Below are 11012 nucleotides of genomic sequence, written 5' to 3' on the forward strand. Positions count from 1 at the left end.
AGCTGTTCAGTGAATGGACTATACAGAAACTGAACGTGTGACCTTGGTGTTATTTGTACCATTCTCTGACCATCGGAGCCAGTCTCAGGGTGACCTGGAAGTAACATTGTAACTCTGGTTGTCTTTCTTTGCTTCCTCCAAGTTGTTTCTTCAGAGTTACTGCAAGAGATGGTGTGTGACAGGAATCAGTCATTACTTGTCTTGCTTGAGTTTTTCCACTCTCTCTGATTAGCTGTAAATGGTGAGATGTAGGGTAAAGTTACAAGAATGTCTGACTGTCAATTCAAGGCCACTTCAAATAAGTGCTTCAGCACAAAAAGGAAGACTTCTGATGTCAAATGAGACAACTAAGCAAAAGGAGCATATTCAGAGTCAGAGTTCATTTTTGTGGGGAACTTATCAAGGGAGATGCAGTACGACTTTCTTCACAGGTGAGAAGAAGTTGTATTTGAATCCATCCTAAGGATACCCTGAAAGAAGGAGACAGCTAGAAAATAAAATAAAAAAGGCCATCCAAGTGGAGAGATCCCTGAATCATAGAAAATGAGAATACAGAAATAAAATCACCGCCCCCTTAAAGCTGTATAAAAGTGAAACAGACTAAAAGTTGACCTGGTATTTTTATTTAATTTTAAATTCTGTATTTAAAAATTAATACATTAAACTCTTATAAAAGTAAGGCACATGCAAAACATGTTGTGCAACTTCTGGCTTTCAACTGATATAAGCTAACAAGCATAATTTTAATTTGGCATTTCTAAAGAGTCATTTTTCCCATGCAGGATATGCGTAAGAGGTAAGGATATGTGTAAGAGTTCAACATTGTACTGGTTAAATCTAGATTCTGTGCTTTCTGTACTACAGTAAGCAGAGATGGTCATATCATACAATAATACAAAATAAAACCAACTCAAGTACAGATTCTGACAATGATTACCAACATACAAAATTTAAGAATGTGATGTTACATCCATTATAATACATAATCTTATTCAGTAGAGGATGATTTGGCAACTCCAGTCTGTGTAATGCCAGTGTGCGATTCCTGGTTATTGGTGTCATACGATGCTGAAGACCATGGAAAGATACTGCTCATAGGACACCTGAATCCAGCCATCCTGGTCAGTGTCGTATCGTCGAAACACGTCAGTCAGCCTCTGAGGAGGAGAGACAAAAACAATAGACATTTTTGTTCTAGGGGAAAGTTCAGACTGCTACATACTCCCCTTGCCACCTGGGCTTCTTGAACCTGAGCTTTATGAACCCTTTCTGTTCATCCCCTCTGCAGCCATTTTACAGTCTTATATAATGCAATACCTAAGGCTACCTTCTGTATAGACCAGACAGCTTTTTATAACTGGCTTTAAAGCAGGGGGAAAACCAATGCAATGTTTGAGTCATCTGGAAACAGAATCCAATGCATACCTTGTGCATATCTCACCTTCCAGGCAAATATGCTTCATGTGCCATTGCTATCTGAGGTGTCTCTGTATAACCCCAGAGATGCCAGGCAGTATAGACAAAAGAACAGAACAACTGCCAGCATGGTTTCATTAACATCAGCTGAGTGATACTCCATTTCAAAGCCCTTTTTAGCAGAGTTCAAGTCTACAATTAACCATAATTGCCTTGTATTACAAAGGAATGCAAAGGTGACTGATGTGTCTAAATAACAGCGGTGCAACTTTTACAGGGAACTGCTTTCCCTCCATGTTCTCTCTCTTTTTCTCACTCTCTGTTACTGAAAGACTGGAAGGTTTTTTGTGTATTTTTACCATTGCCCTTGCAAGATTAGCTCTGAGGTCTGTATTAAACTCACAGTGTCAAACGCCGATACTATTTTTTTGTCCCTCACCCATTGTATCAAATTTACTTGAGATGCAAAGGAATTACTAATGAAGACCAATACACAAGGATGTTTCTAGCACTTAGCATATACTTAGTTCAAATGGCTTACTATAAATAAGAGCAAGTTCTAGATGCACTGTTAAAGTGAGAACCAGAAAAGCTTAAGGTATTTTTTTTCAATTGACATCAAAGTACATCTCCTTTCTTACCTGTAGAACAACACAGCACTGAATAAAATCATCAAAAGCAACTTGTCCTTTTCCTTGTCTGTCAAATTTCCGAATAAGGATATCATAGAATTGATCAGACAGTCGGTAACCTTGGAAAAAGAGAAATACTTTAGAAGGTTTCAATTACTGCAGTCCTTCTATAAAAAGAACAAGGTTGTTTAGCAGGCATGTGTAACAAAACCAGAAAACAGTAAGGAGTTACAATGTTTGGTTTTTTTTTTTTTTAATCTCTGTTAAACTAAAATACATGCAATAAAACCCAAGCTCAATAATAATTATATACAGAGTCACAGTAAATATAATTACAGATTAAGGTGACTGATTGAGGGAATGGTTTAGGGCTGCATTTCAAGTCTTTACAGGTGAAGTGACTGGAATGAAAGTTCCTTAGGCATCAGAATGCTCTCACAGCATGGACAGCTGGCCTTGTTTTAAAAAGTGGCAAGTTCTGTCAAGTACCCTGCTAGTTCGGACTTTGCCTGATACACTGGTAACCCTCTCAGGGCTTGTCAAAGAAGAGACTGGAACTGGATGTGTCAGGATATGTGTTGAATGTTTTCCTTTTTATCTATTTAAGAAAAGAGCCTTAAAAATGTGTCTCTGGCATGGACATCATTAAAAGGTACCTTATACCTAAAAGGAAAGCTGCCCTTCACCTGCCTCATTTTTAGTCACATCTGTCAGAGCAGTACAGCTCTGCAACAGTACCAGTAAGCAGCTCATTCTATGACATAACCCAGTCATAAAAACTGTAATTACTAATGAATTACCAAAACCTGTTAGTGCTTGCTTTAGTTCATTTTTGTCAATCATTCCAGAATTGTCTCTGTCATACGTTCGAAAGACATTCTGCCAGTCTGTGATGTATTTCCAGACTCCTGTGAATTCATTGAAGTTCACACCCCCTTTGTTTTCTCTGTCAAACATGCCTGAAATAAAAAGTAAGAAACACATATAAAACCTTAGTCATACAACTCCTCAACAAGATCTGCCAGGACTTTAAGTAGATAGCAAGAGTGCTCTGTGGAAGGTACTGAAGAGAAAAATGAAACTGCCAAAATGCAAGTGGTAATTTGGAAAATCCTGCCAAGAAAAAGCAAGCAGTCATCCACTGAAGGAAAAACCAATAAAGCAAGATAAAAATACCAGAATAAGTCACAGAATGTTTATTTTTCCTAGGTTTTCATTTTCAGTTCAAAAATACGGAGGGCTTGATGATCATCCAGTAATAAATCAAAATGGGCAGAGGGGTGGCCTGTTCTTTTCTAAGGACACATTAAAAAGTCATATAATTTCCAAGAGTGCTGGGATATTCGTCTGCGTTTGATTTACTGATACTGTTACCTTTACATGTCACCCAGCAATGGAACTCAGACTGCTGCTAAACACTTACTGAAAACAAAGCAAAAAATGTAGTCCTTGGATTTATGAATTGTGTGATAGAAAATATTTGATTTGTTGTGCTTGAATCTTCATCCTTCTGTTTTACCACCATCACTTTCCACATTACTGGCAATTAGTTTAGACAATAACAGAATTCAAGCATTGTAAAGCTTCTGTTTGGTATTTTTGGAGTAAATGGGCTTAAGTACAAGATAGGAAAGACTACTTGCCAAGACAACTTACATAATACCTTTTTAGAAAATTTAAGATAACGATCTCCTCATATATAAATTACATTTATTATCTAATCAATTGTGCAGTAACACTTTCTCAGGCTGCTTTGACAAGTGTACATGTGTGTATGCAAACGGCATTCCACTAATAATCAAAAGGGAAAATAATTTAACTTACTACTGCTGGGCACTCTTGAGGAAAAAAAACAAACCAGTGTAGCAATTGAGAGCATTCTCAATCAATCAGCTGAACAGATCACTAACCAGTATCTTAGGACTATGTCACATCACACAACTACACTCACCAAGAATTGACCTGACTGTTGCTGGATTAAATGGAGTCCACGTGCCTGAAATAGAAAGAATTACTTAGTTGAGAATAAATGGAATCCACATACCTGAAACAGAAAGAATTGCTTAGTTAAGGCTTAAGAATTCCTCAATGTTTAAGAAAAATGCAAAAAACCAACCAAACAAATCAGTTAAGAACAGTGAATTCAGAGTTATGTGACATGGAGCTGGCATATTAAAAAAATAAGGCTGCTTGAGAGTAAGAAAGTCTCACCATTCAGAGATGACTTCAGACCAGTAAGATCTGAAGTGTGGTATTTGCTTTCCAAACACCACACAGAAACCAGCATTTTAAGGCCGCAACAAAAAAAGGACTTTTTTATCCCAGGCTGTCAGGAAGTATTGGATAAAAAGCAAGATCTAAACTGAAGTACCTCTTTTCTACTGAGAGGATCAGAAGTCTTCTAAATTGCAACTCAATCAAGGCCTCATATCTGTTCCTCAGTAAAACCCCATCTGCTTTTTACAGGACTACTCCAGGGCATTTAGTTTCTGACAGAAAGAACTCCCAACATGGCATAACCATACATTCCAGTTTAGAGTAGTTTAGTACAAATCCCACCTCCACTGCTAAAACAATTTAGTGTTACTTTGCATTAGTATTTTTAGACCAAGAAATGTTGCTGCTTTGAAAGGGCCCGAGCAGTAACGATCTGGAGAGGAGCTCTGTAATTCTCTGCGTATTTAGAGACTCATCATTATGAAACTGTTTTCACTTGGTTGAGAGCATTCCCAAGCGCAAGGAAGCATTAAGCTTTAAACAAAGGAATCCTGTGCCTCATCTAGAATTTCACCATGGATTCTCCAGAGCCTGTGAAGGAACCAGGAGCACGAAGCAGCACATAATGAACTGGCTGTGGTTGCCTGCAGGAGCCCAAGGAATCGGCGAGACCGCAAAGGAGTCGGTGAGCCGAGGGCAGCGCAGAGGCACTCCCAGGATGTGTCAGCTGAGCGCAAATCCCAGCAGAAGGGCCGAGCTGGGATCCGGCACTTGGCTCTGCTGGGTCACGGGCAGTGGTGCGACTGCAGGGAGAGCCCTGCACTGTAGGCAGGCCCTGTGACTATTTGCACATAAAGGAATACAAGCAGAGAAAGAGAAAAGGAAAAATGGCTCTGAAAATGCTGAAGCAGTATTTCAGACAGAGACCTCAGAGCTGTGTGTCTCTTCAAAAAAATAAGAAATAATGGAATTAATAAGGTGCCAGGATTTAACACTGAACAGAGTAAGAGGAAAAAGTGATAATAAAAGTCTGAAAATTAAATTATTTCATCTTGAAACATGCAAGTGATTCATATAGCCACCACAGAATGAAATCTGAGCAACTCCAGAGGTGACGAACTGTACTGATTTCTTCCTATTCCAATAAACAGTGAAGACTGTCCCTGTCTCTCCTCTCCTGACTCTAGTATTAACTTCCCACAGCAGCACAGAAGAAAACAAGGAAGCAAAGGATTTTATTGTGCAAACAGTTAGACAAAGTGATGATCAGTCCCTCCCATGTAAGCACACTGTTATCTGCATAAACTTCACAGGCTGAAAATGTCAAATTGTCAAAACCACACTGAACTTCAAAAGTCAATGAGCACAATGCAGAATTTTTTAGTGTTTTAGAAATAAACACATAACATTATTTTAGCCCATGTTAAATTGCAGGACGGCCATGCACAAACAACCACTAAAGGATATATATTGAAAATAATATAGTGAATTGTTAGTGACTGGTGTACAAGATCTACAACCTCTTGGAATGCAGGAAGCTTACAGTTCTGTAAATATTTTGTCTAACACTTGGTAGGCATTCTTCATAACTGCAAAACACTGAAACTGCTACTCTACACTGTAAATAAGGAAAGAAAAGAGCTCAGATAGTCATCACTGCCTATTAACCTTAAATTCAGTCATATGAGGAGATATTTAAAATATATAAAATTAAAAATGGCAGATTCATATGAGAAAATATTTAAAATATATATAATTTAAAACAGCAGGTAAAAAATGACAGTTTCTCACAGCTCTAAACAGCATTGTAATCTAAATTAAAATGGTGACTTAATTTAACTTCGTTTTTGCTAAAGATTTTATTAAAAATTTTAATTATGGATCAGTTCTGGCAGCCACAACACACTGCTTTTAATTTATCAGATACATCATTAAACAAATATTCTAGTACATCCAGTTCAGTTACAAGACTGCAGGTTTACTGAATAGAACCTTATAAATTTATTTCAAGTCAGGCAATTACTGACAAAAATGGGCCCTTCAGCCAGTGTGTGCTGCAGCTCACAACATCAGTTTAAGCCCTTCTTGGTCACAAAGCACAGGAGGGATAAAGGAATAAATTTTGGGAGAAGGGAAACTTGGTATGGGCTCAAAGGTGGACAAACAGCCTGAATATGCCCTTTTTCAGATTTCCAAATAGAAAAATACCCCACAGAGTAGAACCCTACCCACCCTGAGTCATGGAAGGAAAGTAAAAATAGGCTACTGGAAAAATGTTTCTTTTTTTTGTTTGTTTCCATGAGTTATTTGACAATACCCTAGTTTCTTTGAGTATTACAACAAGGAAATAACTACTAGGAAGTTTTAATACTAGATCTAGAGTGCATCTTTCTACTCTGTCAGGAAAAACCCAAAACATACTTTATTTCCTGCACCATACTGTATGAAAAATAAATTATGTGCAATGAAAAGGCTGGTTGTAAACAGCTTTGCCCAGGTTATACACTGATTCTGGTTAAAAAAAACAAAGGTTCAGTAGTGATGAGCAAGGAATATATGACTCACTGGTTATGATTTCTAGGAAGCAGAGCTGGGAAAAAAAGGGATGTGCATGCCCTCATTCCTCAGAATACAGACCAGTAATGTTTACTTACTATAGATAGTCAGTTTAAAACAAACAAAAAATCACAAGGATTGTTAATTTTTTTTTCCCTTTCCAGCCTTCTGCTGTAGATTAAATAGTAATTAGTGAGTAGTAAGAACACTTCCCACCCCCTTCCATACAAAGAATCACGGCATCAAGTAACCACTCTCTCAACAAATTTATCATGAAGTTTACAATGAACTACCTCACTGCTCATTTACAGACTTACCATTGGATAATGCCTGCTGAAGTTCATTATCAGATATTATTCCACTCCTGTCTTTATCAACTCTGGGGGAAAAAAACCAAAACAAAATCAAACCAAGCAGTTAGCTTTAAATGGCTGAAATGAACAGGTTCCACTTACTGAAGACTTCAACATCCTGCTTCTTACTCACCAGATGAGATTATTATTTTCCTGAAAAGTCTCTGGAACATGATAAAAGCTCCAAAGAAAACTGCAAGACTTATGAGTGAAGAGACACACAGAAACACACACTGGCAATGAAACAGTTTGGGCACACTCTCCACAAGGAAGTATTTTCATTTATTTCTGTTTAAGAGAACTGCAGAGCACACATGCTGGTTGAATCCACGAAATGCCTAAAGTCACAGTAGTGAGCTATCTGTTTCACAAACTGGAGCAACAGGTTTGTCACCCAGACTCTCTCACATGCCGACAATGGAGAGTAAGTCACTAATGTGACCAAAGTACTGAAAGACTCAATCGTTTGCAGGGCCCTGCAAAGGGGTTCAAAGGGGTTCAAAGAGGCAAAAGCAAAGGCAGGTTCCAGCTTCCACTGAGCCTTCACAGTCCATTGTCTTAATGATTCAAGTTCTGTTCAAAATTAATAAATGAAGTAATTTCTGCACAAATAAAGAATGATCATGCTTTCTTTATAAGGGTATCTGGAGGAGACTTCCCTCCATTTCATACAAGGATGTTCCCCTTGGACTGACAGTTTCATTTTCCCTCATTTAGTACCCCAACCAGAGTCCCGCTCAGCTGATCCCTGTTCACAGAAGCTGATTTTCTTTTCCTTTAGTTCTTGCTGTCTTCTTCTAAACACTTTCAGTTCATTCTATTGCTTTCTTCCCCATCTTCAAGAATTATGTAACCTGCATAACATATGCATGCAACACTAAAATTGCAAGCATAAATTGCAAAGATTTCAATTACGAATAGATATTCCCCTTTATAATCTCTGTTTCTCTTAGTATTGTGAATGTTTTTTTACCTTTTACGAGCATCTACCAAGTGCTAAGCTAATATTTTCATGAGAATGCATTATGACCTACTTATCTTGCTCCTGAGCATCATCAGTCAGCACATTCCTTTTATAAATAAAATTGTGCCAAATTAAAATGGGTTTTCCTCATGGACATTAGGTTTCTACTCTGGATTCCACCTGACATATGGGGACCACCTGTCATACAGGGATCATGATCTGGCCATGACAGGCTGATACAGCCCAGTCATTCAGGACTGTAAGGTGCTCCTGCAAACATTCACAGGCCTCAGTTACTGCAGGAATTAGCAAACTTCACCTGCCCACTCACTCTCTTTTCACAGAATCAGAGAACCGCAGAATGGTTTGGGTTCAAAACCATTAGGGACCTAAAAGATCAGCAAGTTCCAATCCTCGGCTGTGGGCAGGGAGTCCCACCTTCAATTACACCAGATGGCTCAGAGCTCCCTCCAGCCTGGCCTTAAACACTTATAGGGATGGGGCAGCCACAGTTTCCCTGGGCAGCCTGTTCCAGCGCCTCACCACGCCCACAGTGTACAACCTCTTCCCACCATCCAATCTAAACCTTCTCTCTTTCCCAGCTGCTCCTGAAGAGATTACATAAAGATCTCAGGAGAGCTCCATCTGTCAGTGTGGTGCATGACCACACGCACACACCCTTCAGTCAGTTTTCCATGCACTGAAGAATGCTTCCATTCATTCCACGTTTACTGAATTTCTTCAAGGGCCTTTTGATAGTGTTGGGAGTGTTTTTGAAAAGCATACAGATTATATGAATTGCTCCAATTCCAGCCATCATATCCATATCCAATCCTTACCAAACATAGTCCAGGATTTATACAGCAGTCTGCCAGAAGGAATATTTTCAACAAAAGCCATGCAACTCTCCTGATTAAATACATTATTTAAAATATTTTTACTGATTTTCTGCTGCAGAAGCCAGATTGTTGATCTGTTTCTTTCTGGACCCTTTAAATGAGAAACGGCTTCATGCATGCCTCTGCCGAGTTCTCAGAGGAAGTTGTTTTACAGCAGGCTGGGTAGGTAAGCTGCTGCATTCCTGAGTCACTCTGTAAATATCAGCCAGTTTTAGAAACTTAGTACTGTTTGTCTCCTGCTTAACTTCTTCTTGCTGCTGCTTGTGTCAGAAGATCTGTCTTGACTCATCTCTCATAAAAATGGATCCAACGTAGGCACCTCCCCAGTTTCCTCAACAAGACATAATTGGGAAATCTCCTTTGGCTTCTTTACTGACTAGGATTTTGCCAGTATGTTTGTTTAGCACAAGCTTGCTAACTCTCTTGCAGGTCCCTCTGATCCCCGAGACTTCAAGAGAACACTTCACAGATTCCTTTAGATTGGAAAACACCTCTGAGATCATCAAGGCCAACCTATGACCCAACACCACCGTATCAAGCAGACCACGGCACTGCGTGCCAAGTCCAGTCTTTCCTTAAACACTTCCAGGAACAGTGACTCCACCACCTCCCTGGGCAGCCCATTCCAGTGTCCAATCACCCTTGCTGAGAAGAAATTCTTCCCGATATCCATCCTAAACGTCCCCTGGTGCAGCTATGTCTCGTTGGCAGCTTTAAAGACTTCCATGAACATTTATCAGATTCCTTTTCACAAGCCGTCCCTGTGCTGCTACACTGATCCTCCACACTCAGCTATCCCTTCTGCAACCTCAGGTTAAAAATTACTTCAGCGCTTTCAAGGTTACCGTCCCGCTCCCAGCGATCCCCTTGACGCTCCTTACAGCATACAGCCACATTTACTCCTCCCCAGCCCTTTCCCACGGATCCTCCCACGGGGGAACCACCGCGATGCTGACAGCGCTGCCAGGCGCCCCGGCAGCCAAACCCGGCGGCGCTGGATGCGCCGGCCCGGTGGCCGGACTCCCGCAGCAGCCCACCCGCTTCCGGCACCTCCCCGTGCGCGCCGGGCGGCGGGCCCGCGGTGGCGGGCGGCGGGGCTCACCTCTGGAAGACGTTCCACAGGAAGGAGGGGTCGGGCAGGGGCGCGCCGCCGCCGCCGCCGTTGGGCCGCTGTTGGTAGCCCGCCGCCATGGCCCCGCGCGCGCCTGCCCGCGCGCCGCCGACACCGGCCGCTCCTGACGCAGCGCGCCCGTGACGTCACGGCCGGGCGGGGGCGCGCGCCCCGCCCCGCCGCGCGGAGGGGAATCCCGAGCGGAGCCGAATCCCGAGCGAGGCCCAATCCCCAGCGGGGCCGGCGCGCGCCCGCCCCGTTCCCGGGGCACGGGGCGGGGACTCCGGCCGCTCCCGCCGGGAGGCGCCGCGGGAGGAGGCACCGAGGCGGGGCTGCAGCACCACCTTAGCGCGGCGCGCGGGGACCCGCCCCGCCACGAGCCGCCGCCGTCCCTCACGAAGGGTCCGGCAAGGGCAGGAGCCGTCCCTGTGACCGATCGCTGCGGCGTCCCCGCTCAGGGCAGCTGGCGTGTCCTGAGGGGAAGGAGCGTAAGTTTAACATCCGAGAGGTGCCTCTGCACCATCGCTGGGAGGAAGAAGGGATGCAGAGGGAAATAAAGCCCGCTGAACAGATTCCCTTACACAAAGTGAGGATTAAAGCACGCAGGGAAAGAATTTCAGGGACAGGACGGAATTAGAGTACAAGGCAAATTAGCATCACCTCACTAATCTTTAACTGAATTCTACTGAGGGCTGAACACAACCCCATGAGAAAGTGACGTTCCCCTCCCCGTACCTACAATTTCTAGGCAAAGTGCACAGTCCCGTGGGACCCAGGCACCTCCTGTGCTCAAATCCCTCAAGCACAGAGAGAACAGGATGATGCTCTACCGAACCATCTCTGGGGACACACTGTCCCCGTGAC

The 11012-nt window shown here is 42.2% G+C and overlaps 1 protein-coding gene across 5 annotated transcripts; it reads right to left on the bottom strand.

The window, feature by feature from the left end:
- Positions 1–420: 420 nt before the first annotated feature.
- PDCD6 (programmed cell death 6) lies at positions 421–10301 on the bottom strand. 5 transcript variants are annotated; one of them, XM_041476681.1, is made up of 7 exons: positions 10140–10220; positions 7139–7200; positions 5809–5883; positions 4000–4044; positions 2849–3007; positions 2058–2167; positions 421–1157 (listed from the first exon to the last, which is right to left on the bottom strand). In XM_041476681.1, the coding sequence occupies exons 5-7, from the start codon at positions 3003–3005 to the stop codon at positions 1059–1061; spliced, it is 366 nt and encodes a 121-aa protein (XP_041332615.1). In that variant the 5' UTR covers positions 3006–3007; positions 4000–4044; positions 5809–5883; positions 7139–7200; positions 10140–10220; the 3' UTR covers positions 421–1058. The 5 variants fall into 5 exon arrangements, with proteins under 5 accessions (XP_041332615.1, XP_041332616.1, XP_041332614.1 ...); XM_041476682.1 differs by having other exon boundaries at positions 5786–5883; XM_041476680.1 differs by lacking the exon at positions 5809–5883 and having other exon boundaries at positions 2855–3007; positions 10140–10301.
- Positions 10302–11012: the final 711 nt, after the last annotated feature.

The sequence above is a fragment of the Pyrgilauda ruficollis genome, unplaced genomic scaffold (genome assembly GCF_017590135.1).
Source record: "Pyrgilauda ruficollis isolate IOZ18807 unplaced genomic scaffold, ASM1759013v1 scaffold39, whole genome shotgun sequence".
Taxonomy (NCBI): domain Eukaryota; kingdom Metazoa; phylum Chordata; class Aves; order Passeriformes; family Passeridae; genus Pyrgilauda; species Pyrgilauda ruficollis.